Raw genomic sequence first — 27,588 nt, 5'->3', positions numbered from 1 at the left:
TATTTTTAAGAATACAGCTATCATTTACAAATGTGGAAATGCATACTTCTTAGGGGTTCCTCGGTGCAATGGGTTTTGACAGTTGTTTATAATCCTGTCGAGCCACACTGAAAGCAAAAGCAGAGCAGAGGGTCCCTGAGACCGCACCAGGTCCTCGACCGCTCCCTTGGTTCCCACCCCCTACTAGCTTATTTACCCCTAACCCTGGACTTGGGGGGGGCATCAGGCGACACGCTCATGCTGGGGAGGCTTGTTTATTTACCATAAGGAAATAGAAAGCAGGACCAGGTGTTTTCTGTGGGACCCCGTGTGCAGCTTAATGCGGTAAGAGCCATCGCTGTGAACGCGCCGCACCAGCCCTTACAATCTAAGCCCCCCAGCCATTAGGAAAACTAGAAAGGTTGGGCCCTGGCTGCTGCTCCTTTAAAAGTCTCCTTTTCCCAAACCAAATAGGTGGGAGCTGCCATCCAGAGCAGGGAGAAGCCAGCCTTGGTTCTGGCTTCATCCTCTGTCCGAGGTGGCAGCAGCAGCGTTCACACCAACCAAGTGTATCCAACCTGTGGCCCATGGAGCACGGCGACTAGGAGTGGGGCCCAGCACGACGCTGTGGATTCATTCACTTAAGACACAAGCTTACCTTGGCTGTGCGGATCTCAGTGTGAAGTTTATAGATGACAACCCCGAGACAGTCCTGTGACCCTCTGTGTGAAGCCTTCATCTTCTGCCCACAGGTTACTCTGTGATGCAGGCGGTGCAGGCTACCATGATCCTCTCCACCATCCTCTCCTGCATCTCCTTCCTCATCTTTCTGCTCCAGCTCTTCCGCCTCAAGCAGGGTGAGAGGTTCATCCTGACGGCCATCATCCAGCTCATGTCCTGTAAGTGAACCTGGAAGCAGCGTGCACTGCCTGTACACACACGAGACAGCCTGTGCTGCCTGTACACACACGAGACAGCCTGTGCTGCCTGTACACACACGAGACAGCCTGTGCTGCCTGTACACACACGAGACAGCCTGTGCTGCCTGTACACACACGAGACAGCGTGCGCTGCCTGTACACACACAAGACAGCCTGTGCTGCCTGTACACACACAAGACAGCCTGTGCTGCCTGTACACACACGAGACAGCCTGTGTTGCCTGTACACACACAAGACAGCGTGCACTGCCTGTACACACACAAGACAGCCTGTGCTGCCTGTACACACACGAGACAGCCTGTGCTGCCTGTACACACACAAGACAGCCTGTGCTGCCTGTACACACACGAGACAGCCTGTGCTGCCTGTACACACACGAGACAGTCTGTGCTGCCTGTACACACAAGACAGCTTGTACTCGCACACGCGCGTGCACACACACACACACACACACACACACACACACGCACGCACGCACGCACGCGCGCGCGCGCGCACACAGGACAGGCAGAAAGTGCCTTTTTTTTTTTTTTTTTAGAGACAGGGTTCTGCGTAGCCCTGGCTGTCCTGACTCTAAAGTGCGTACATTATTCAACAGCGGACAGTCTGCCCTCGTCTTTTCCTTGGGCTCCCTCTAGTGGAGAGCCGAAGAAACAATAAATCAATCCCAAGTTCAGGAGTGGCCTTCCGGCCAGGTAGCTCTATTATCTGAGATCCACCTTTCCCCGTCCTCCTCTCTCTTGCACACACTAAGGCCATGAGTCTAGCTTTCCTTCTCAGTCACCACTTTGGACGGCATGTAGATTTAAGGTTAATTGGAACAGACCAGGTGACACTCAGACTCCTTCCTGCAAAATGAAGCTCTTCTCCCGTAGCTTGGGTGTTGTGGGGGTGTGGGGCAGAAGGAACAGTAAGGCAGGCAGAGGTGCTGTGAGGGCCAGAGTGACGAGGGAGACCAAACAGGCTCTCCTAAGCCATGGAAGGGACTTTTAAGGTCTGTATCCTAAGCTGGTGGGAAGCCATTAATAAGTGTTAAGCTAGATCCAGATCATAGCACGGTCAACAATGTTTCTGAACCCTGCCTTTGTTCCTGACAGGCCTGTGCGTCATGATCGGGGCTTCCATCTATACAGACCGGCGCCAAGACTTTCACAATCACTCTGGGCTCTATGACTTCGTGAAAGAAGGCAGCTACGGCTACTCTTTCATCCTGGCCTGGGTGGCCTTCGCCTTCACCTTCGTCAGCGGCTTCATGTACATGATCCTGAGGAAGCGCAAATAAGCCAGACGCCCGCTCTCCCAGGGCGGCCTCCGCGGCCACACAGCCATCTTGTGTATAATCTTTTTGTGTGTGTTTTTTCTAGCAAACATATTGTTTCCTTTAAAGGCTTTTATAAAAAACAAGAAGAGGAGGAGGAGGAGGAGGAGGAGGAGGGTGAGGAGGAGGAGGAGGACACAGACAGAGAAGAGGAGTTTCTGCATTCTTGGGATCACAGACCAGACCATGAAGGCAGGCATTCTGAATGCCTGCTTATCAAAAGTCTTAGCAAGGCCCAGCAAGGTCCACAGGATGCTTCTCATGGGGGTGGGGTGGGGTTGGGTGGGGTGTTCCGTGGTGTGGGTGTGGCCAAAGGTCAGGAACGCCAGTCTTGGGAGCAGGCTCTTTGTAGGGGTCTGCCTTGCCCCTCTTCCCTGCCCACTCCACTCTAACAGCCACAGGTGGGCTGATGAGGGCCCAAATGTGGGTCATCTGTGCTCAGATATTAAACCTAAGTTCCTGTAAGAAGTGGGCAAAGACTGGCCCTGGTTTGTCTGTAAGGGACTCAGAGTTTCCCATCCCCCCTGCCATGAGTTAGGTCATCACACTAATTTGTTGATGTTTGCTCATGTTTGCCTTAAAGATAGTGACCCTTGACCCAGATGTCATGTTCAGGCATTGGGTGTCCATAGGGTAATTCCATAGGGCATCTATTACATGTCAGTTCACAAGTCTACTTTCAAGACCCTCAGAATCCTTTATAGAAGGGGCGGGCCTGGGTGTCTGAATTTCTGATGAGCTCCCTGCAAAATGGTTAAATGCACTAAAACTGGAGGGCAGAGCCCTAGAACCGGGGCAGCAGAGCCACCCTGTAGATGTTACCAGGCTCATCACAATGAGATGGCCCCACTGCCAGCCACATCTTAGCCTCCACCAGCCCTTGCTGCCTCTTCCACAGATGCTTACATCTGGGACACTTGTGCCCTACTCCCAGACCATAAGCCTAAACCTGGGAGATGGTCTGGGCAGCCTCCTCCTTGACCTACATGGGAAGATCTCTCCATTCCTTCCTGCTCTTCTTTCTAATGCGGATGCTTCCATTAGGTCCCTGTTTCTGGAGCCTTGGAAGATCTGTTTTCCATTCATTTATCCACTCATCTGCCATTCAATATGAATGGATCTTGTCACGTGTTGGGTGCAAGGGTTACCCTTTCAAACAGTCCCTCACGAGACTCACAGTCTAGTGAAGAATACACCCCAGAAACCAATTAGAGAAGCTGCCACCATGATGGAATAGCAGGGATTCCAAACCCCCACGGTGAGAGGAAGCCCACTTCCTCTGTGTCTTTAATGTGCCTTGATAAATCTCTGTGCACTGAAGAGCAGTCCCCTTGGTTCAATGCCATTCATTGGGTAGTGCCCACAGGGTTTCACTAGAGAATACTTCTGTAGAACATCCTATACTCCCCACAGGGAGACAGGGAAGGGGTCCCAGAGCCATGGCTCTTAAGATGGTCCTTGAAGGAAAAAGTCCAATCATTTCCAAGTGTGCCCTGAAACCTGAGGCCATGGGGAGGTTTGCAGTGGTCCTGGAGGAGTGATTTCCGCACCCGAGACGCAGGAGCTCTACGATGGCAACCTTCTTCCTCTGACATCCTTTTCCATTTTTGAGTTGGAGAGGTGATTCTGGGACAGGATGTGTATATTTGTGTTGTTTAAACACATTCACATGTGAGCTGTTTGAGGGGAGCACTAACTCAGTGCCAGTGGAGCTGGGGATGTTGGGTCTGAGTGGCTTTAGTACCATCATTGACACCCCCTTACTACAAACTGACTTCCCTCCCTTCCTCCCGCTCTTCTGTCCTCCTTTCCTTCCTTCCCTTAGAGGCACTGCCAAGGTGGCATGGGCGGCAGCAACAGGGCAAATTGCCCGAGTGAACTTTTTACAGCCCACTGCGGCTAGATCTCAGCAGTCACTCCATGTCTTTTGAGGAAGGAGGCCAATCTAAAGTGTCCTTATACCTTTCCCTTGGGGTCTTTTCTGAAATAGTTGTTTAAAAATTGTTCTGATGATCGTGATGGAAACAGACCACCTTAGAACCAGAGGCACGAAAGCCTGACCTGAGCCAGCACAAATTCCCACCTCAGGAACCTCCGGGGTTACAGGCGTGTCCTCATCCGATGCGATGGGCATGGCCCTGTGGGTTGTTCCTGCTTGCCACAGTGGCCAGCAGTCAGGGCCTGTGACGTGAGAAGTGTCTCTCCTGATCTGTGCCCTGCATTCGGGATGCTAAGAAGAGGTGAGGGTCCTAGGTAGGATGGGCTCTCAATCGGTGCTTATCACTAGTTATCAAAGAACAACAGCAGAGTCAACTGTGTTATCCAAGAAGCAAGTATTAGGACCAAACCTGTCACTGTATTTAAAGGAACTTTAGTTTGTGTATCTTACATTTTTATAAAGTACTGTAATTCAGGGGGAGGGGCATGCAACAGAGACAGATTAACCCATGTTTGTCATTTGCATTAAAATTATTTTGGGTCTCTGTTTAAGGAATTCGGGTAATGTTTGTATGTTGTGTTTGTTCGTGGTCCTGGATGCAGGTCCCTTACCATCCTCTGCTAAAGCTGTGGGCCTGGTATAACCAAACAACCGAGCAAACTGGCTGATGTTCTAGAAAGTCCCCTGTGGACTAAAACTGGATGTGGACAGCCTGTGGACCCACTACTCCCAAATATAGACTCACTGTGCAAGCCACCCCTCCCCCGGAACTGCGTCAGTAAACCCACCCAGGTGGGTGGTTATTGGTGGCTGGCATTTTTGGTGGCTACTCTGTGGTTTCTCTCTTCCACCCTTCTCTACCCCTTTTCTTCCACCCTTTCAACCCCCTGGCACTAGGTAGGAGGAAAAATGGATAGAGAGGACAGGGGGTGATGTTATATCGTTAGACTACTTCCTGCTGATTACGGGCATCAAGTTCTTTTCTGGGAGCTGAGTCTTCCCTGAAAGAATATCTAATTTCTTTTTCTTCTTTGCTTAACAAACAGTGACCAACAGCAACCAACAACCAACCAGCAATCCACATTGCCTTTCAGGCCGTAGCATTTATATATCCTCTGAAACGTCTCCAGAATTCCAAACCCTACACAATTACAGAAACTGGCTACAGCTGACAAAATCATGCCCCTGCTAGAGCATGAGGCAAATCATAGTCAGCTGCTGTGGACAACCTGAAGCAGTGCCACATCCCACCCCTGGGATTAAAGCAGAAACAATAGTTCTGTGTTTTTCAAAGACACCAAAATTCCAAAATTGTCATTTACCATATAGCAAGGCAGAGTTTCATTTCCCAAAAGCAGATGTAACAGGCAAGTGCTATGGAAGCCAAGAGATTAATATTGACTCTTGTTTGGGGATAGGTATGGATTTGGGAGCAGAGCAGCCAGATTTAAGGTGTGTGTGTGTGTGTGTGGGGGGGGTGTTAGTATTTAATGTGGGGCAGGTTTAGGAGCAGGGACTGATAATGCACCAGACCTCTGGTCTGGGAGGTTTTTGAGTACTCCCTCGAGGGCATGCGGGGTAGTTAAAATCGGTTCTTGTCCCGGTGATCTTACCTGCGTCCTTCACCAGCAAAGCAGCAACTCCACAATATCTAGGCAAGTTGTCCACCCTTGTGCAGCAGAGTCCAATTTCTTAGGCCATTTGCCTCTTCCAAGGACCCATGGTCTGAGTCTGTACCCCTTCCGCCATGCCTTTGTTACACACAAGCGGAAAGGCTTATAGATGTCTGGCAGGGCAAGTGCTGGGGCCTCGAGCCTCTGAAAAGCTTTGTCCGCCTCTAAAGTCCACTTTAAGGTACTCTCCTGCCCCCTAGTGGCCTCATAAAGAGGCTTTGCAATCTCTGTGAATCCTGGTACCCAGTGTGCAGAATCCCGATGAACCCAGGAACTCATGAATTTGATGCCCCAGGTCTTGGGAACAGAAATGTTGAGAACGTTTCTTTTCTAGCCTGGAATAGCAGCTGTTGCCTGCCTCTCGAGTATGAATCCGAGGTAGCTGTGCTCTTTTTTTTTTTTTAAACAAACCCTCAATATTCCATCCGGTCTAGCTTTCTGACTTAGCAAAGGCATCAGTTGCCAACGGCAAGTACCTTCATCTGCAGCAGCTACAATATACTGCATCAATATCCTGCAAGAGGGTTATCTGGGGCTGGGCCTGACTTGTACTCACCCAGGTCTTCATGTAATGCGTCGTCAAAGATGGCGGGCGAGTCCTTGTACCCTTGTGGTACAAGGGTACCGTGTTAGTTGCCCATTGAATCCGCTCTCTGGGTCGCCCCACTCGGAAGTGAACAATGGCCGACTAGTGGAACTAGTGGCAAACTAAAGAAGGCATCTTTAAGATCCAATATGAGCTGGGCGGTGGTGGCGCACGCCTGTAATCCCAGCACTCTGGGAAGCAGAGGCAGGCAGATTTATTTCTGAGTTCGAAGCCAGCCTGGTCTACAGAGTGAATTGCAGGACAGCCAGGGCTATACAGAGAAACCCTGTCTCAAAAAAAAAAAAAATCCAAAAACAAACAAAAGATCCAACTGCTCAATAGGGAGTAAGGACACCATGGGATGAATATCTTCTACCCTTTTGTTGATTTCACTTAAGTCTTGCACGGGCTGATAGCCATTGGAGTGGCGTTTTCTTACTGGCAAAGGGGTGTGTTCCAAGCCGATTGGCAAGGACCCAGTATCCCCTGCTCTCATAGTCGAATTATGTGTGGCACTATTCCTAATCTTGCCTCCCTAGGCATGGTGGACTCTGGCCAGGCTGGCATTGACCTTTAGCTGCATCAGGATTGGTGCATGATGTCTAGCCAGCTCTGTGGGATTTTTCTCAGCCCATACCCCTGGGATTTCTTCCCATAACCTCCCTAGATATGGGTCCTTATTAATGTTTGGAGAAGGTATGACATAGTTTATATTCATCCAATGCCACAGGCAGGACATGTACAGGGCCATTTGTTCAGGACCTGCACTCTCAGGGCTAAAATGGATCTGTGCCCCCATTTTGGTTAGGAGATCTTGGCCCAAGAGCAGATATGAGCAGTTTGGGACCGCCATAAAAGAGTGAGTTACACATCCCATTCCTAGATCTACTTTCCCACAGGTAGTCCATGAATATTGGTCAGTCCTAGTAGCCCCTTGGAGCCATGATTTTTTTATTGGATAGGAATCCCAGGGGTTGTTTCAGGATTGAATGTTGTGCCCTGGTATCTACCAGGAGATCTATTGGCTTCCCTACACCTTTAGGGTTACCCAGGGCTCATGGAGGGGATATGAGTCCCAACACCCTCAGTCACTCAGTTCTTTTATCTCCAAAACCTTTGATTTTCTCTTTTGTGCTTCTTGGAGCATTCTTTCTTCCAGTGGCCTGCTTCTCTACAGTGTGCACATTGAAGACGGGGCCTGTGCTCTAGGTGAGGTTGTCTGTCCTTCCTGGGGACGGCTTGTTCCCCCCCCCCCCCCCGTTCTTTTCCATATGCTGTATTCTTCAACTCGTGGGCATCAGATCTCTCTCTCCCAGTAGCTGCCAGAAGCGCCTTGGTGAGTCCCCTAGTCTACCTAACCTCCCTGTTGTTAAAGATGTGTTTGGCTATAGCCAGGACCTCAGCCATGTGCTTACCTTCAAATCCTTCCCATTGCTGGACTTTTCAGTGGATGTCTGGCGCTGCCTGGTTGACAAATGCCAGGTTCACAGCAGATTGATTTTCCCTTGCCTCTGAGTCCAGAGACGTAGATGTGGTAGGCTTCCATCAATGTTTTGAGAAATGCCCCTGGACACTGATCACCTCCTTAACTTGTATAACTTGTCCTATCTTAGACAAACCTTTGGGCCTCTTAGAAGGGAGCCGACACTTTGAAATGTAGACTTAGAGAGCGCCTTGAGTTTGCAGGAGCCCAGGGAGAACTTGGGAAGTATAGTCCCAACTGGAGCCCGAGGTCAGGTGGCCAGGCGTCAGACAAGCTGCCACTAGAGGGCGGCTGCGACAGCGGAGGCAGAGAGGCTAGAGGTGCGGCTGTGCACTCTTCAGGTCTGCTCCTTCTGCCCTGCAGGCCCAGTCCTGACTTTCTCTAACTGGCTCAGACTATTCCTTCTCTCCCCCGGACTCCCCTGTTCACTGTATGTTATCTACTTCTTTTTCTACCCATTGAGCCCTGAGTACCCTGGCTTTTGTTTTTAAATAAGATGATGATATTTTTTTGTGCCTCTGTGTGTGTGTGCTCGCTTACCACAAAGGAAGGGGGCCAGGAGGGTGTTGCATCCTCTGGAGCTGTTGTGACCTGTCTTGTGTGCTGAGAGTTGAATTCAAGAGCTGCAAGCACTCTGAACCACTGACCCCTCCCCACCTCGCTTTTGTTCTTTTCAGTTTCGTGAGCAGAGCCTGCTGATCCTGCCCTCTCCAAGGTCTTTTAACTCCGGCTTCATAATTTTTTGTTTTTTTTTTTTTTTAAGTAAGTTATTTACTTCACATCTGATTGCAGCTTTCCCTCCCTCCTCTCCTCCGGTCCCCTCGTTCTTCCCTCCCCGTTTCTCTGGCCCCCCCTCCTTTTCTCCTCTGAGAAGGGAAGCCCTCCCATGGATATCAACAGGCCTTGGCATATCAAGTTGCAGTAGGACTAGGAACATCTCTTACTGAGCCTAGACAAGGCTGTCCAGTTAGGGGAAAGGGTCCAAAGGTAGGCAGCAGAGTCAGAGACAGCTCCTGCTCCTGCTGTTAGGGGGTCCCACATGAAGACCCAGCTGCACATGTGTTACATATGTGTAAGGGACCTAGGACGGTCCCCTGCGTGCTTCCTGATCACTGGCTCAGTCCCAGTGAGGCACTATGGGCTGAGGTTAGTTAGTTCTGTAGGTTTTCTTGTGGCATCTGGCATAGGAGAAGGGCTTCCCTAGCTCAGGGCTGTGGCTGTTGTAAACATCAATTTGCTGATGTCCTGCAGGTGCCTGCTGCTTCTCTTTATCTGCAACCTGCACTCTTCAAAACTGGGTTAGTCAAGCTTCTTTAAAGGAACAGGACCCATAGAATATGAATCCCCTGCATCCCTTAAAGAACACAGGACTCGGCGTGCACACTTCGCCCTCAGATCTCTTTCAGGTGCCAGTCCAGGATGTTCTTTCTTCTTCACACCTGGCTATTACACAGATAAAACTACCAGCACACTCTTGGGGGTCTTTTAGATAGGCCCATTGGAGGAGTACCCTGACTACTGCACCTAGAGAAATCCAGACTGGTCATGGACCCAGTTCCATAATGCTAGTTAGAGTTACCTCTGAAGGGTAGTAATTTTAAAAATATAAAGAGAAGCCAGGCGGTGGTGGCACATGCCTGTAATCCCAGCACTCTGGGAGGCAGAGGCAGAGGCAGAGGCAGGCGGATTTCTGAGTTTGAGGCCAGCCTGGTCTACAGAGTGAGTTCCAGGACAGCTAGGGCTATACAGAGAAACCCTGTCTTGGAAAAAAACAAAACAAAACAAAAAAGTAAAGAGAAGTTGAGAGAGACTTTCTTTTTCTCTCAAAGATAGTTAACCCAACAAGTTCTCTTCCACTCTTCCCCTTTGCCAAGGTCAGGCTGTGGCGACCCCATTGTGGGATGAGAGCTGTGCTCTTCACCTACGTCAGGGATAAAGACAGAGGCCATCTTAGTCCTGCTTGCTATCAGTGTTCAGGTTCTGGCATACTCTTTTTACAAAAAGAAATTGCCTTCCTAAATTTTCCTTTGTCCTCTGCTGCCAAGATTGTTCTTTCCTAATAGAATGGTTCACGTTGTCATCTCTGGGTGACTGTCCACAGGAAAGCCTTCCTTGCTCTCACAGACAGCAGACTAGCTTCCACAGCCTCAGTGGCATCAGATATCCTCTCACGTATGCTGGATCTGAAGTGAACTGGTAGAGTCTTCTATCATTCAGGTTTAGATTTCATGAAAAGGCAAGGGCATAGTGTGGCCTGAGGTTAACTCACCAGCTCTGAGGACTCATTTCTGTGTGTGTGTGTGTGGGGGGGGGGCTCCTCAAGGGAGGCTGCATTCAGGAAGATCAAGGCAGAAAAGCTACAGCAAGATCATTTTAGGCGAGATTCAGGGTGCAAAGGCCAAAACAATGGAGATCAGGGAGGAATAAGGCTGGAGATAGAGACTTCAGTTGAGAGGCGTGCTCCCTCAGCTGCAGAAATAAGACACTTCTGCCACCTAGTGGTTATATGCTAGAATTGTTCTCTTAGAGAAAGAATTTCTGCCCAGTGTTTTTCTCCACATCAGTGTCTGGCAAAAGATATCCCATAATCCGTTAATAAATGAACCCATAGATAGATCTCTGAAAATTTAACAGATGCGTGGTAATATAGCTTAGGTTGCCTGAAGGGGTGTGTGTATGTGTGTGTGGGTTCTTTAGCATGTCATAATTCTTTCAGCTCAGGCTGGCAAGAGGGCTCAGTGGCTGAGGGTGTCTGCTGCCAAGATGGGTAACCTGCGTTTGATTCCTGGGACTCACAAAGTGGGAAGAACTGAGTCCTGCACAATGGCACCCAAATACCGCACACTCATACACATGCACACAAAAAACCAGTCAATCCATCAATGTAAAAATCATTTAAAATCTAATTCAGCTTAGCTGCTAATCTATCCTTTGTCTGGCACTATAATCCAAATCACCAAGGTCTGGACTCTGCATTGCCCAGAGTAGTAACCATGCTATAAATTTACCAAGTCAGACTCACAGAGAGAGGACTGGACCTTTGGTCCTACTAAACTGCCGCAAATGTCTGTGTTTGCTACAGTGCATACCAGGCTGTGAACAAGATTTGAGAGTGTTTCTGGCTGATGGTACATTTTATTTCCTCACGAGTAAGGTAATATGAATTGTCCAAAGCTGGGTGGTGGGTGATGTGCTTCAGCCCAGATACTGGGGTAGGCTGAAACAGAACCAGCTCCACAGCGCCACCTACAGCATCTGATCCCCACTACCACTCACATGAAAATAGAAAGCCAGGGTTCTTTCCTTTTTCTTTCTAGGTCTCTCTATGCAGCCCTGACTGGCGGCCATTGAACAAGGTCAGCACCTTGTCTCTGCCTCCTGAGTGCTGGGACCAAAGGTGTTTGCCATAGTTCTGGGCCAGCTCATGTTATTTAGGTCTGTCATATTTAGGATTCTGGTGCAATATGAAGTTACGATCATTCAGTGGATTCTGAGAGATACAACTGATAGGGTTATAGCAGGACACAGGAAGGTAGGCAAGATCTTTACTATAAAGTTTTATTTGGAGAAAGGAATGAAGCCCCTACCCACTGCCCCCAGCATCCGTCCAGTCCTGAGGCCGGGTCACTGCCCTCTGAGCATGAGTATCTATAGATAAGAGACTCCTCCATGTTCGCAGCCTTAACGCAAGTGTTCGTTGTGCTGGGGTCTCTCTCAGCTCCTGGGGGCTTTACTAGGACTTCTTCCCTCATGGTCTTTCTATCTGGCCCTACACCACTACATTTTATTTAGGAGGTTGTCTATAAATGCTGCTTTTTCAGAGAGATGGCCCAACTCCCCATTGTCTACTGTGCCCTGCAATGTGACCACACACTGACCTTTCTCCCCAGTCTTTCCCCTTACCTTTCAAATGGCAATCAAAATTCTGTTATATCACACGAATAAACATACAGAAAAAATGTATTTGAAAAGAAGATGCAGGTGACAGGCAGCAGGAGGTCAAGGTCGGAGGTCTGGGTAGACTTTCAAAGAAAAGCATTGGAGAGAAATGCCAGGATTGCCACTGTGCCCCATTTAAGCCTCTCACTCCATACAAGTTTTAACACCTGACTCTGCAAAGATGAGAGACTGGATAGAATGGTCTCCTGTATGTCCTCAGAGCCACAAATACAGTCCGTTCTCTCTAAGAGAGGTAGGCTGCTGTCACCATCTAGGGGAGGTCTTTGGTGGTCAGAGTGTTTTTTTCAAATATGAAATTGGCTAGCTTAAAGGGAAGCTGGCACCTATATAGCCGTTCCAGGATGTATGTCCTGAAAAAAACCCTGCTTCTTGTTAAAGATGGGAAACAGGGTTGGGAAATCGGGCCAAAAGTTTAAAATGACCCATGTAATTTTAAATATGAAGTAAAATGCTCCATGGTCTTAAATCATTACTGCCATATGTGGTTCCTACAGTGGCAGTGTAACTAGTTTTAGGGCAAAACCACAACAGTACTGGCAACTACAACAGGCTAGACTCACCACCCATCCCAACATGCCAATAAAACTATTGGGGAAAAGCAGAGGGAGGTTAATCCATGAGGCCACAGTGGGAAGCAGTGAAGATAACATATTCTAATAACCACTAGTTCTCTTCTAGGTACTGACATAAGCTCTAGGTTTAAATAGAGAGGTAAGACATGTGCAGAATTGTCCATGTCAAGATGAGCCCTTCTTGCCCAATCCTCCCAGAAATCAGGCTGCAAGAGTCTGAAGAAGTCTGTTCTGCACCAGGGTGCTGTCCCCCCATGGCTAAGAGACTGATCTGGTGGTGTGTGTCATTCTGCAATGTTATGTACATCCCAGAATCCAAGATGACCATAGGTTTAAAACTATGACCTTACTTACCTCTGTGTCTTCAAACGATGGGCAGATTCAAAATGAAGGCATGAGGGCATGGAGACATGGGGGCGTGGGGGCATGGGGGCATGGGGGCATGGAGGCATGGGGGCAATGGAGGCATGGGGTCAATGAAGGCATGGGGGCAATGAAGGCATGGGGGGCAATGGAGGCATGGGGGGCAATGGAGGCATGGGGGCAATGAAGGCATGGGGGCAATGGAGGCATGGGGGCAATGGAGGCATGGGGTCAATGGAGGCATGGGGTCAATGGAGGCATGGGGGCAATGAAGGCATGGGGGCAATGAGGCATGGGGGCAATGGAGGCATGGGGGCAATGGAGGCATGGGGGCAATGGAGTCAATGAAGGCATGGGGGCATGGGGGCAATGGAGGCATGGGGGCAATGGAGGCATGGGGGCAATGAAGGCATGGGGGCAATGGAGGCATGGGGACAATGGAGGCATGGGGGCAATGAAGGCATGGGGGCAATGGAGGCATGGGGGCAATGGAGGCATGGGGGCAATGGAGGCATGGGGACAATGGAGGCATGGGGACAATGGAGGCATGGGGGCAATGAAGGCATGGGGGCAATGAAGGCATGGGGGCAATGGAGGCATGGGGGGCAATGGAGGCATGGGGGCAATGAAGGCATGGGGGCAATGAAGGCATGGGGGCATGGGGGCAATGAAGGCATGGGGGCATGGGGGGCAATGGAGGCATGGGATCAATGCAGGCATGGGGGCAATGGAGGCATGGGGGCATGGGGGCAATGGAGGCATGGGGACAATGGAGGCATGGGGACAATGGAGGCATGGGGGCAATGAAGGCATGGGGGCATGGGGACAATGAAGGCATGGGGGCAATGAAGGCATGGGGGCATGGGGGCAATGGAGGCATGGGGGGCAATGGAGGCATGGGGGCAATGAAGGCATGGGGGCATGGGGGGCAATGGAGGCATGGGATCAATGGAGGCATGGGGGCAATGGAGGCATGGGGCAATGGAGGCATGGGGACATGTAGTGGTTCTTCCTGGTTGTCATCTTGACTATATCTGGAGTAAAATACAATCTAGAATTGGAAGGCTCACCTGTGATCTGAGTCTGGGAGCTGGGAGATACAAGTTTCTGACCTGGATCTCGGCATGGAGATCTTGAGGCATATTGGCTTTGAATTCCAGAATATTAAAATAGGGAGATATCTGACTTCAAAGTCATCAGGGACAATACAAGTCCCAGATCCAGGCATGGTGGCACACACCTTTAATCTGGAACACACCTTCTATCGGAAACCTACTTAAGGCTATTGGAAGGACGATTCACTCTCTCTTCTTTACCTGCTTGCCTTGTGGGACTGAGCATCCGCTAGATCCTTGGGCTTCTGTTCACAGCTGCTGCTAATCATTGCTGGGGAGTTGGACTACAGACTGTAAGTCATCAATAAATTCCCTTATTATATGGAGACTACCCATAAGTTTTGTGACTGTAGAGAACCCTAATTCAGGGCATGTAGTCATGTAGCATGGGGTATGAGAATAAGAGGGCATGGGAGGCATACAGGCATGAAGGCATAAGAGCATGCAGGCATGAGGGCAAGGATCCATGGGGGTAAGGGGACTATGGGGGCATGGAGGCAGGATGGCATGAGGGCACGGAGTCATGTGTGCATGTGTATATGCGGGCATGGAGGCATGTGTGCATGTATGCATGGGTGTATGCAGGCATAGAGGCATGTGTGTATGCAGGCATGGAGGCATGGAATCTATGCTTTTTTAGCATAAGTACCTTCAAAGTGCCCATTTCCTTGTGTTTGATGCCATCACAGTTTTGAGGGAATTCTGGTGCTGGCTCATCTGGCTTTGTAGGCTTTTTGGCCCAGTGATAAAGTAGTAGAGAAGAAGGGGACAGGTGACAATGACAGATGCTATAAGTGAAAGAGCCAGCAGACATGTCATCAGACAAATTCTCCCGGGAACCATCTTTGGTTTCACATAGTGCTGAATGTAGCACGAGTGACTTCATTTATTTTTTCTTGTTGTTGTTGCTACCTTTGCACAGGGTCTCATAGTATAGCCTAACCTGTCCTCAAACTCACGATTCTCAAACTTCAGCCTTCTGTGTACTGAAGTACTTCCCTTGTGATTGAACACCCCTGGTTAACTGCTTTGTAATCTGGTCTGGATTGTCTGTCCCAGCTGTGCTCCTCTGATCCCACATCATAGGCTATGTGGGGAGAGAAGCAGGTGCCAAGGAGTCGGTGCTAATAAACCTTTTGGGAAGGACAGGATTCAAGCAGGTAACTGATGTGAAAAGAATGGTCCTTAGGCCTGGCTTCCCTGGGGCCCATTCTCATCATTCATGTTTGCTGTGTAGGTGATATCTTAGCATCTTAAAAATACTGCTCATGAGCTGGGGAAATAGCTCAGCAGTTCAGTGCTTGTTCTGTTCTTCCAGAGAACCTGAGTTTGGTTCCCAACATACACATGGTGCTAACAGCCATCTGTGACTGGAGTTCCAGGAGATCTGTCACCCTTCTGCCCCACCCGTAGGCACAAAGACATTCATACATATAAAATATAAAATTTTAAACCCTGTCAGGAGGTGTACTTCTGCAGAATGTCAGCAGTCAACAGTCAGGAAGTTTTGCATAAAACACCACAAGAACATATATTTAATGAGCTAGTTTGAAAAATAGCCATTCTAGCCAATTTTTCATGAATTTAATTGTAAAATAAGGATCAAAACTTTAGAGGACGAATATTTCGGGCAGTCATGGCTACTCTTGCAGAAACCTCAGCAGCAGAAAAACCATTTATTTCCATTGCATTCAGCACTTGAAGAAAGTGATTATGATTGGCAGCATTAGGCTAGGTCTCCCAGCCATGCATTTACATTTTTGTTTCAGGTTAAAAGAAGACATAATTTGTCAATAACATTTTAATGTTCAAATCCCCAAGTGCAAGGAACAGCACAAGCTGCCCAGATTTGATTCTCGATGTCAAGTGTTCCTTAGCTACACGATGAAATGTGTACTGCGTCAGTCCAATAGATGGCAGCCAGAGCTGCCTGAGCTAACTGAGCTATCAGGCTGGCTGCTGGTGGGTCCCATCAGAATGGTACAGAGACCACAGAAACATAAAAATTTGTACTGAACAATTCACATGTTCCGAGTTATATGTGATGCAAAATTTAGAAAAGAGAACTCTAATAGGGCATTTGTTTGCTTAGTATAGCAGCATACAACTGTACTCCCAGCACTGAAAAATTGAGGAGTTCAAGGTTATCTTGAGTACACGGTGAGTTAAGGCTAATCTGCATACACCAGGCACTGTCTCAAACAACTAATGATTGAAAGAGCACCAACTGCGCTTTGCACATATCCAATTCAGATGCCTTTAACTCTTTAGCCTTTGTATAATATTTCGGTTTAGACACACAGATCTTCCCATTTCTAGACATAGCTATACAGGACATTCATTGTACTATAATCACTTTAGCTTATTTAATTTTTACGTGGTCTTTTAAAGTCTTTGCCATGGACATACATAGTTAAACAACCCTGGTCAAAGTAAGGTCCGCTTCAGACTTTGAAAAGTGTTGATGAAACCTTTCCGGTTGTCACTGCTGGAGAGGCTCGATCTAGTTCTTGTAAGATCTAACTTCTGTCTCTGCTGCAGCCTGCTCCTCCTCCTCTTCTAGGGGTGTTTTCTCTCTGAAGATTTTTTTTCTGGAATTCAAAGCAACTGTTTAGAACAACTTCTCTCTCTGCTTTCAGTCAATATATAGGAGACAGACATGATGAAGGCAGAGATGCCATCCATGCTCCCCAAGGAGAAGTCAATACTTCTCAGCAGACAAAGCTTTTAAAATGTTTTGACTGTTCTAACACTGAGAGAGAGGATCAACTTCCTCTACTCTGTCTTTGACTAGAGCCAGTTAGTGCAAGGTAGTGTGTAGGGTAAATCTGTAGCTACTGGAGCTGAAGCCACAGCTGCAGATACTAATGTTTTCATATACCTATGGAAACACATGTGCTGTTTTGAATGAAAATATCCATCGTAGGTCATTTTCATGCTTAATCACCAGGGAGTGGACTGTGAGAACATTTAGGAGATGCAGTCTTATTGAAAATGTGTCCATTAACAAAAGCCCATGCCAGGCCGTGTCCCTCTCTCTCTGCCTTCTGCCCATGGATCATGATGATCATGGACTAACCCTTTACAACTGTAAGCAAGCCTCCAGTTAAATGCTTTTTAAAATAAGAACTGTCTCAGTCATGGTGTCTTTCCACAGCAATAGAGCAGTAACTAAGACAACCATAATTAGCTTTTCCTTCTTTTTTTTTTTTTTTGGTATAGAATAGAGTTTATTCAGTGTAGGGGATGGGAGTTAGTGGTAGAGAGAGGTGGGGGGGGGGAGAGAGAGAATAGAAAGAGAGTGGAGGCCGGCCATGACCACGTGGAGGGAGGAAGAGCCCCAGGGGCAGAGAGGTGAGAGAGTGTGGGAGAGCGGAGAGCAAAGAGCCTTCTTCTTCTTTTTTTTTTTTAAGGAAAATATGGGTGCAAAATTCCCAATGTATCTGGGGTAGCGGAATTGCAGTTAAGGCACAGAAAGAGCCTTTTCTTGTTTAGAAGTATGAAAGAGAGAAAATTCTCAGACTGTTGGAAACAATATTATGAATAAAACATCACAGTTGCATAAACTGGTGATTCTGTGGCTGGTAGAGGACTGAGGAGGCTACCTGGGATCTAGAAGGAAGAGGCCGGCATGAGTTGAAATTTGTAGGAGAGATAAGGGGAGGGAATGGGCACATGGCCTTGGATTTCTGACCTTCCTGCCTCTGCCTCCAGTGTGCTGGGATCCCACACTTATTTTATGCAGTGCTGGTGAGTAAAGCCTGGGTCTTGGGCATGCTAGGCAAGCCCTCTACTTGGTGAGCTGCCTCTTTAACCCTAAGACTTGTTGAAGTGAGTGAGGGAATGTCATACTACTGCACTTTGTCTGGCATCGATTATTTAAGCTTGGAAGCTGCAAGAGAAAAAGGAAATGTATTTGGGTCTGGGAAATTGCAACAGACTGACTTAGTGCTCCCCAAAGGCTTGGGTTGTATGGAACTTTTAAAGCAAAGAAAGAAGACAGAGGAGACCCCACCAGTTACAAGGAAAGGAAGTGACAGGTTCAGGAAAGCCACCTTGACACTTGGCTGCACTAGATGAACTGTTAGGATTCCAGCTGCAAAGTTTGTTCTTAGCAGTTATAGTTTTAATAAAAAGACTTCACGAACCAGGAAACACTTCATGCTGAGGTAAAAGGTTTCCTTGGAATAACTGCAGCTGCATCTTCCATTGTTAACTCTGTGGCCTTTGCAAAGTCTTTGGCCTTGCCAAACTTATCCCTACACCAAACCTCAAGACTTCAACCTCCCCACTCCCCACAGGCCAACAATTCACATGGCCAGGCTGTGCATGATTCCTGAGTCTTGAGCTTTGCTGGTTCTACTTTGAAATGCTCTTAAAAAGTTGTTTTTCAACACAATTTCCTTCTAGATTCATCTTTACTTCCAACAATTCTCCCTCTAAAAGACCTCCAGGGCCAACAAGATGGCTCAACAGAAAAAGTGCAAGACAAACAGGCAGAGGTCAACCTCAAGAAAACTGATTCCCAAGGGTTGTCCTCTGACCTACATACACTGAAGGCCAGGCATGCACGTGGATCAGCTTTGATCCAGGCTCTTCCTGTTACAGAAAGTCGTCTTGCACGTATTCTCTCCTTTTCTAAGGCTGCATTTGTTTTTTTTTTTTTTTTTTTTTGTCAGACATAAAGAATTTTATTAGGTTAATCTTTTTCCCATGGTATTTTTTCAGTAACTCTACGACAAAAGTTAAATACAATTTGATATTTGAGAAAAGTCACTAAAAATAAACAAACAAAAATAAGAAAAAATAAAGTACTGTCAGACAAGCGGAATTCCAGAAGGGAGGAGCAAACAAGCAAGCAAACAAGAAAGAACAACACCCAGAGAAAAGACCAAATGACATGTTACAGATGAGTCTCTCCATGTCAGCAGCCACCAGAAATGGCACTTGATGAATCTATCAGAGTAGAGCAGCATCAGCCAGCTCAGATGCCTGGAAGATCCCAGAATGCTCAGTTTATCCCGATACAGGTGCTTTGGGACTTTGGGGGATCTGAACCAAGAGCCTTTGGAGGTCTGATGAAGTACTCTCGTTACGGAGGAAACACATTTAGAAAGGCAGTCACTTATTCTAGGTGCATTTTGAATGAAACCCAAGGGTCAAGAATAGAGAGCAGTGCTAGAATATTTGCCTGAAATGTGCAAACCCCTAGTTCAATCACCAATACTGCTAAACACCATCAGCTAACTGGATCAATCAATCACCCAATTACTAGGAGTACCTGAAGTCAAAACTCCTTCCTGCATCTAAGATACCTGTTTTCCTAACAGCACAATATTAAGATTAGTCTAGGGATCTGAGTGTAGTGCAGATTCCTTTAATCCCTGTACTTCCTAGGCAGAGGTTGGTGGATCTTTGAAACTTCAAGGCCAGCCAGTTATATAATGAGACCCTGTCTCCAGATTATGTAGTCAACCAACCAATAAGCCAATCTAGAGAGTAAATACTAAAAGTTCTCAATCATATGTGGAAACTAAAACACGTGGATCTCACAGAAGCAGTAAAAGGTAGGAAAGCAGACAGAAACACTGTTCTAGTGTACACTACATAGGACACTAGAGACTGTGACTGGAGACTGTGACAATTTCTTGTATGTTATTATGAATGTTTAAGGAGATGGCGATGCTAACTACTGTACTTACTGATGTACACTGCATACATATATCAAATCATCATACTGTATTCCATAAAGACATGCAATTACATATCAATTAAAATGAAGTGACATTAAGATTTCATCAGAATTAAGATCTTGCCTCATCTCAAGAATAAGAGACCAGCATTGAGGACAGCATTTGCTCTGCTCTGCTAGAGGTGTGGGATTCTATAGGAATAAATGCTATGAGGTTCTGAACCTCATGAACTGCTAAAGCAATGCCACTTCCCGACTGTGTAGTGGACACACAGGGCTTTGTCTGCAATTCCCACTTTAATCCCAGCATTCAGGATGCAGAGGCTCTGGCCTACAGAGCAAGTTCTAGGACAGCCAAAGCTATACAAAGAAACCAGGTCTTCAACAAACAATGATACTTTTCTATCCAGATGGCCAGCTCTTGTGGCCTCCTTGTCCCAGTACACTGTTAATAGGAAACAAGGCATTCCTACCCCCTTAATTCCTGCACCCCACCTTTGCTTCTAACTATCACTGCTAGTAAGGGCTTGCTTTTCCTTAATCCACTCTTGAAGTCTCCCTGGAAAGGCTATAAACTCCAGCCTTGGCCTGAAGGGGTCAAGGAGTAACAGTCATAGAACTTTGTGGTATACCTTTCACAGGACACTTCTTTCTCCTGGTGGAGGGCTTGGTCCCTATCTGTTGCACTCTGGATCTGGAATAGCCCCCAAAGGACCCTGTGTTGAAGGCTTGGTCCTCAGCTGATGATGCTATTGGGACATGGTGCAATCTTGATGAGGTAGGGCCTGATAGAAAGAAGGGAAATTATTGGAGCATGTTCTTGAAGGGGACACTAGGACCCTGATCTCCTCTTATATCACATTTGATTACAGGTCACAAAAGCAGCTATACAACAGACTACAGGCTGAAACATGCAAATCAATCTTTTTTCAGGCCACCGGAGGTATTTTATTATGGCAACTGAAAGATGACCGACCAACAGTGTCCAGATGTCCTGCGCTTTCGTTTTGCCAGCAAGAACGCACGCAGGACACTAGGATCCTTCTGCAGCCAAGCTTTTATTGAAGCTTTTCGTGGAGGAAGACCCCGAGCCCAAAATGGGCGCTGCTTATATACCCCTTTGGTGTGGCGTGTACACAGTTAATTGGCTGTTCACTCATCACCTCATTAGAATGCCCCGGGATGGGCAGAGATTTGGCGCGAAAATACTCTTGCACATGCGCAGATAGCTTGTTTACTAAGAACACTGAGCTGGCACAGCTGAAGCCAGCGCCATCTTGTAATGGCGAATACTGTCACGGCTTTCCACATCCAGATGTCCCTTTAACAGGAAGCTTGTGGAGGTGGGCAGACACCCTTGTTGCTCTGTACCACAACCAGTTTCTTACCAAGAGAGCCATGCTTTGATTAGGGCAAATTAGGTCCAACCGTGGACCAGAGGAGGCAGCACATCAAAAAGCACATAAAACAGAAACATTTTATTATTCATAGGTCTGTGAGAGAAGAGGGGTAATCACAGGACTTGATGTCAGGAGACAGCAGGGTGCTCATCCAGTGGGTGGCAAGGGAATGTAAATTCAGAGGGACTAAAGCCTTCACTTGGTGTCCAGAATGTTACCTGAAAGGGTTCCCTGAAAGGCTTCTGACAGGTGGCTTTCAAGCTCTATAGGTCATATAAAGAGACCGTGACTGCCACGAGCATCTACGCAGTTCATACAGATGTAGGGCCCATCAATCCAGTTGTACCTTGTTATCTCATATAAACAGAGGTCATGGGAAGCAGTTATATAGAACAGACAAATAGACCACACTGAGGCACTATGAGTAAGTGGAGATTCACATCCTCATTAAGGATAACTACAGTCTGCTTCTGGTATGAGAAAGTCAAACCGCATCTAAAATGGAGGCTGGGACCATTAAGTTAGAACTTACTACAGCAACTGTGTATCCAGTCAATGTTTCAAGTCTCATTCAGTAGAACCTGTTAATTTAAGAAAAGAGAAAGGGAGAAGGCAAGAGAGAAGGGAAAAAGCTAGGCTCAAAAAACAGCCCCCCCCAAAAAACCCCCAAAACCAAGCCAAAACTCAACCAACCAACCAACCAAACCAAACCAAACAAACACAAAACCCAGAAGCTGGTTTAACAGAGAAAAAGGAGAAACAGAAAGATGAATCAAGTTGCTCAAGCCTGAGATAAGTATCATTGGCTTTAATTAATTGATTTAATACTTTCCAAGGGTAGCCTGGCAGCCCACTGTCCCAGTCAGTTCCCCACAGCAGTAGTCACCGTGAGATTCCCTCGTGCAGCAGGGATGAACTGAGGCTACAGAACTAAAAAATAGGTTGGGACTCAGCCTATGTAACACAGGAACAGAATCATCCTGTCGCAGCCTCCCAAATACTATTACAGGAAACCCCACTAGGTACCACTAGAACAAGGCACTTTGTACAGAGCTGGTGGGGACTGCACCAGCCTCTCCATGGCTGTTATTACCTAGTTTGTGCCAAGTAAGCCAATCTAATAAATCCTTTTGCTACCCACATTCAATCAGTTCTGTTCTTCCAGAGCAGAATGGTTCTCAACCTTCCTCATGTGGTGTCCCTCAGCCATAAAATTATTTTTGTTGCTACTTCATAACTGTAATCTTGCTACTGTTATAAATTATAATGTAAATGTTTTCTGATGGTCTTTACATAATATTTTTATTATTTGGGAATTTCACCCCATGAACCTTCACTTCCCAGTCCTCCTAGGTACCTCTCAACCCTTGAGCAAGAAAACAGAGGAGGAGGAGGAGGAGTCCAATTTTGTGTTGTCCACATATTCACTGGAGCATGGTGGGCAGCTCCTTAAAGAAAAATGAGTTCTTTCCCACCAACACACCTGCCAGACGCTATTAAGTGTGGAATATACTTCAGCATTCTTATCACAATTTTTAAGAGTTCTTTTTGATAACCTCCTGTTTAGGCTTTTATATTTTTTGCAGGGAGGGGGATAGGGGTTGTCACAGAAGCCTTCTATGTCCCTCTTCCTCAGCTGTGAGTCTGCAGACATTGAAGCCAATGCAAAAGTAGTTTCCATGTCCTTTATAGTCAGCAGGAGCATCAATCATGGACTTACACATCATTTTTGTGACAGCATGGACTACGGACATCCACATGGTCTCTGGTGTCACTATAAACATAGACATCAACATGGCTTTCTGCTGCAGCACTGGCCATGAACACCCTTGGCAGCAAACCAAGGACACCAACATGGTACCCAGTAAAAGTACCACCATCATGGCTATTGGGAGCAACTGAAACCAAGGACATCAACTTAGCACCTAGTAACAGCATGGCCCACTGACATAAACATGGCTTCAGGCAGTGGGCAAAGGCCAGAGAACCAACACAGACCCCAGCTACTGTAGAACCACAGACATCCACACAAACCTTGGGCTTTGAGATGACCTGAGCAGTGGACTATGGATACCAACACGGCCTCTTAGGGCAGCAATCCATGGAGGTCTTTCTAGGAGATCCAACCCAGAAAATGAGCCATTCTTTATCTTGGACACTCTGTTGTTGCTCAGAACCAGAACAGTTGTATGACTGGGCAGTGTATTCAGGGGCTGAGTCCACACAAGCTCCAGACTGCTGCACACCAACCTGGTGGCCCGACTCAGCAAGGCCACTCACAGCCTTCTTTCACACCTGTCACATTTCTAGTTCTGCCTGTCTTCACTGTACACTTACTGCTCTGTTCCTCAATCCCTCCCACCTCTCTATTGCATAGTCATTACTACTGCATAGTAGTGGGATTGGAAACTACAGTGTGTCACCCAGTATGGTTCTTTGCAGCTTTACACGCAAATATCTATTCCAAGGAGTTGGTCTGGTTCAAGGTCTCTGAAGCACCATAACTACTATACTATCCACTGCTGAGAGTTTTCTCTGATATCCTGCTGTTGCCCAGAGTCAGGGTAGTATTGCAGTTAGGCAGGGTATCCAGGGACAGGTTCAGTGAGAGCCTCCTGGCTGCTACACACCTCCTTGCCTTGAGAAACTAGGAAGGGTACACATTTGTCATTCTCTGGCATGTGCAGCTCTGTTCCATCCTCTTTCAGATTTCATGAGACCACTTTTTAAAAGCATCTTCCTAGAAGACTAGCCTCACCCCCACTTAGTTATTCCAGTGCTATTGTGAGCCTGCAGACCCATTTTCAGTGCTGAGTGACCCGTCAGAACCTCCATGGGTTCCTCAGACTCCTTGGAGCTCCACAGCAGGTGCCAGTGGTGGCCACCATCTTTATTTTTTCTTCCAATGGTCTTTGGTGACCCCTGTGAAAGTTCTTTTGACCCCCAAAGGGGTAGGAACCCAGGGGTTGAGAGCTACTGTTCTATAGAACACAGCATATACTAGACTTGCATTGTTACTTCAGCTTCTGTAGCTGGGCTTTTAACATGGGACCCTAAGGCAGAAAAGATGATGTGTAAATCTTGTTCCATCTATCCATCCCTATCACTATGGCATACACCTTATGGACCTAGGAACCAGGCCCTTGGCATTGAATCTTGAATTTTTATGGGGTTAGTGCCTATGACTTCTATGAATTCTGGCATAATTTTCTCATCTAAAAAAAGATGTGTCAAAATGTTATTTTTATAAGCCTTCACAAATCTAAAGCTATATAGGACGTTGCAATAAGTCATTTTCTTCTATTGGCAATTGTATAGGCCTGGGTCTCGGACTCTGAGCCACCAGCTGCCATTACTCAACATTCTCAATGTTGGCTTTTTGGCAAGTCTGAAGGAAAAAGCATTTTTGTCTTATCTACAAGTACAGGCAACTTTTATGGGGTATTAGTTTTCTGTGCTGTGTGGCAGAAATGTTCCTTGAAAGGACAAAACCCAGCAATGTTTACCCCTAAAAGGTCGGATGGTAGCCTTCCTCTGGGCATCCTGTGATCCTGTTAGCTTTCCAGATATACTGCTGATATACACAGTTACCTCAACTCTTGCTATCCACTACAAAATGCCTGAAAACAGGCAGGTGACTACATCTGGAAACAGTTTTCCCCTTTAGTTCTTTGAGACAGGTAATTGACATGTGGCCTTGGCTGCCCTGGAACTTGCTATGTAGACCAGGCTAGCCTTTATCTGGCTCTGCCTCCTGAGTTTTGGGATTAAAGGCATGTACCACCATGCTAGTCCCAAACCTGCTTCTTTCACAAGCTATACAGACCAGTCTGCCCTTGAATTCACAATCCTTCTGCATCAGCCTCCCAAGAACTAAGATTTCTATATGCCACCACACCTGATTAACTCATGTTTCATAAAGAAACAGCTTTATTTGTGAAGATGGAGTCATCTCAAATACTAAGGAAAACGGTTTCTTGATCATATCTCAGAACTTCCACTGTATTCCAGAAGGGTACCGTACTTGAAAATCATGATTCAGTTTTGCTTTTTAACATCCCAGTAACTAGCTATCTAGTCTGTTTCTTTTGGGTGGTGACTTAAGGCATCTCAAGTCTCTCCTGAACTGCTTGTACTACATTCACTTCAGTGCAAGGTATGCATAGGGTTCTTCTATTAGAACCTTTAGTGTTATGTTCTCTGAGTTCTGATAGAAGCCAGGAAATTGGCAAAGGGAGGTATTCAGAGTAATTAGGAATCAACGAATTAAAGCCTCAAGTCTGGGAGAATAACTCTATGGCTGAAATAGCAGGTTGAATGACATTTTTTTATATGAAGCACTGTGCATTTTCATGTTCATAGTACACAGAGTCTAACAGAATCATTTTTTTTTGAAACAGCCTGTCATTATGTAGCTCTGGCTGGATTGGAACTTTCTATGTAGATCAAGTTGGCATTGCCTTTGCCTCCCAAGTCCTGGCATTAGAGGCATGTCCCACAATGCCTGATCTAACAAATTGTGCTATTTAGGCAAAACATCCAAGCTATTTCTCTCAAATGATTGCCAGCCAAACAAAAACAAAGACAAAGGGTACAAATCAATAGCATGCTTTAGAATAAAAACAACAGGAAAGAATTTCTGTATACTAGATATGGCAGAGATACATTCAAGGATGACCTACCTCTGGCAAATGGTTGGTTTTGCTTATAGCTGATTGTCAAGAATGGGAAAAGTGGCCAGGCAGTGGTGGCACACACCTTTAATCCCAGCACTTGGGAGGCAGAAGCAGGTGGATTTCTGAATTCGAGGCCAACCTGGTCTACGGAGTGAGGTCCAGGACACCCAGGGCTAAACAGAGAAACCCTGTCTCAAAAAACCAAAAAAAAAAAAAAAAAAAAAAAAAAACAAAACAAAATAAACAAAATAAAAACAACAACAACAAACAAACAAACAAAAAAAAAAAGAATGGGAAAAGTGTCTCCTTGTACCTGAGGGCTTCAGACACAGTAGCAATTCTATAGCCACCATAAGGACATATAGTGGCAACATGGGTCCATGATAGAATACATATGAAAACACAGATAAGTATATATTGAATGCAAATTAGAAACACACAAAATTCCAAGACGATCACAATACATGTAAGACTGTCCCCAAACAGAGGGTTCACAAACTGCAACATGGGATATTACAATGTACAGTTAAACACTGTAAACAAAACATTCAAATAAGAAAACATGACATGTATACAACATAAAATTACTGAGGACTTTTAGGAAAGGATTTCAGAAAACCCAGGAACAGATTTGATATTACAAAATGGTCCATATCTCCCAAAAATGTCTTTTGATTGGACAGCAAAATAATACTTTGTAGAAGCTAAAATTTGAGATAAGGTGCAAGCCATCGGGAGTGGTAAAGCTTTAATTTCTGCAATTTTCTTCCAAGCCAAATGATCAGAGTTCTCATAGCACAGGAAGAGGTGGTAGCTCTCCACGGGAGCACACTTGGGGTTGACCTTGGGAATGTTCCATGTCAGGGCAATGCTTGTGGGACTCAGCACTCGCTTCACTTTCAGCTCAGGCTTTTGGGGAGGAAGTGTGTCTTGGATTTTGTTTGCCATCTCAGGGAGTGGTGCGGGTGGCTCTGGGAGAGGTGGAAGGTGTTCAAATAAACCCAAATCCTACAAACACATTTGTAAGAAAGTCCATTGAGATCATTTGGTGAGTAGAGACAAAAGTGCTCAGCTCGGCCTACAAATCTACGTCTAATTCTTCAGACCTTCAATAAAGCAATAAAGTTATTTTTAAAAAATGAGGCTAGACTCATGATTTTGTTTGCGTGCGCCCGCTGATACATCTATCAGTGTTTCTACACATGTAGGAGGTTGGAGAATAACCTCACATGCTATATTCCTGGGGAGCCATTCACATTGCTTTCCTCAGACAGGAACTCTCACTGGGTCCTGGATCTTGGGTGTCACTGCATTAAGCTAGTCTGGCTCAAGAGCAAACTCCTGTGATCCACTTGAGATCTGCCTTCCCAGCTCTAGGATTACAGGTGAGTACCACCTAGTTTGGCTTATCTCATTTTTAAGCACGGGTTATAGGATTAGACTCAGGTCTCCCTGTTTGCAGTGCACCTTAATGGCTGAGCCAACTCCTGGCCTCTAGATCAAATGTTTTCAAAACAGAAGGTTCTTTTGAGGTTGAGATTTGTTTTTGAGTGCTCCTAGGAACTAGACACAGTACCTTGCACATGCTGGGTAAATGTTCTACCTCTGAGCCACATTCCAAGTTGCTAGAAGAATGATTTCTACACTGTGGAATATTACTAAACCATAATGAAGGATGTCTCAGGCATTCTGGAGAACAAACCATCTCATTTCAACATTTTGTTTCCAAATACTGCAGTAATTTCTCCAATAGCCTCATCAACAATGGTTATTATTCCTAAAATAAATGAAAAACTGTATTTGTTTTCATTTCTGTAGCTTCTGAAAGTAGTAATTGAAATTTTTTTATTTTATGAGTGGATTCACAAGAACACTTTAAGAAAAGCCATTT

At 46.4% G+C, this 27,588-nt stretch overlaps 2 protein-coding genes across 4 annotated transcripts in view; one reads left to right on the top strand and one right to left on the bottom strand.

Moving 5' to 3' along the window:
- Positions 1 to 4,732, top strand: part of Emp2 (epithelial membrane protein 2) — a 30,125-nt gene extending 25,393 nt beyond the window's left edge. Inside the window, exons 4-5 of the mRNA XM_052196373.1 lie at positions 732 to 878; positions 2,018 to 4,732. Coding sequence (XP_052052333.1) covers positions 732 to 878; positions 2,018 to 2,202 — 332 coding nt within the window. The 3' untranslated portion in view covers positions 2,203 to 4,732. The remainder of the gene's footprint in view (positions 1 to 731; positions 879 to 2,017) is intronic.
- An 11,538-nt stretch (positions 4,733 to 16,270) lies between these two features.
- Positions 16,271 to 27,588, bottom strand: part of Atf7ip2 (activating transcription factor 7 interacting protein 2) — a 53,429-nt gene continuing 42,111 nt past the window's right edge. The window contains exons 11-12 of one of the 3 annotated variants that reach the window (XR_007979816.1): positions 21,554 to 26,705; positions 20,254 to 20,406 (exon numbers count right to left, since the gene is read on the bottom strand). Coding sequence is in view for 2 of the 3 variants with exons in the window: in XM_052195733.1 (XP_052051693.1) it covers positions 26,295 to 26,705 (411 nt within the window). In the remaining variant the exon portion in view is untranslated. Of the gene's footprint in view, positions 16,521 to 20,253; positions 20,407 to 21,084; positions 26,706 to 27,588 lie in introns of those variants that run through there. The other 2 variants (XM_052195734.1, XM_052195733.1) reach the window with 2 other exon arrangements.

Source organism: Apodemus sylvaticus, chromosome 10 (assembly GCF_947179515.1).
Source record: "Apodemus sylvaticus chromosome 10, mApoSyl1.1, whole genome shotgun sequence".
In the NCBI taxonomy this organism is placed as follows: Eukaryota; Metazoa; Chordata; class Mammalia; order Rodentia; family Muridae; genus Apodemus; species Apodemus sylvaticus.
The sequence above is the reverse complement of the archived record's forward strand: the minus strand, read 5'-3'. Positions and strand labels throughout refer to the sequence as shown.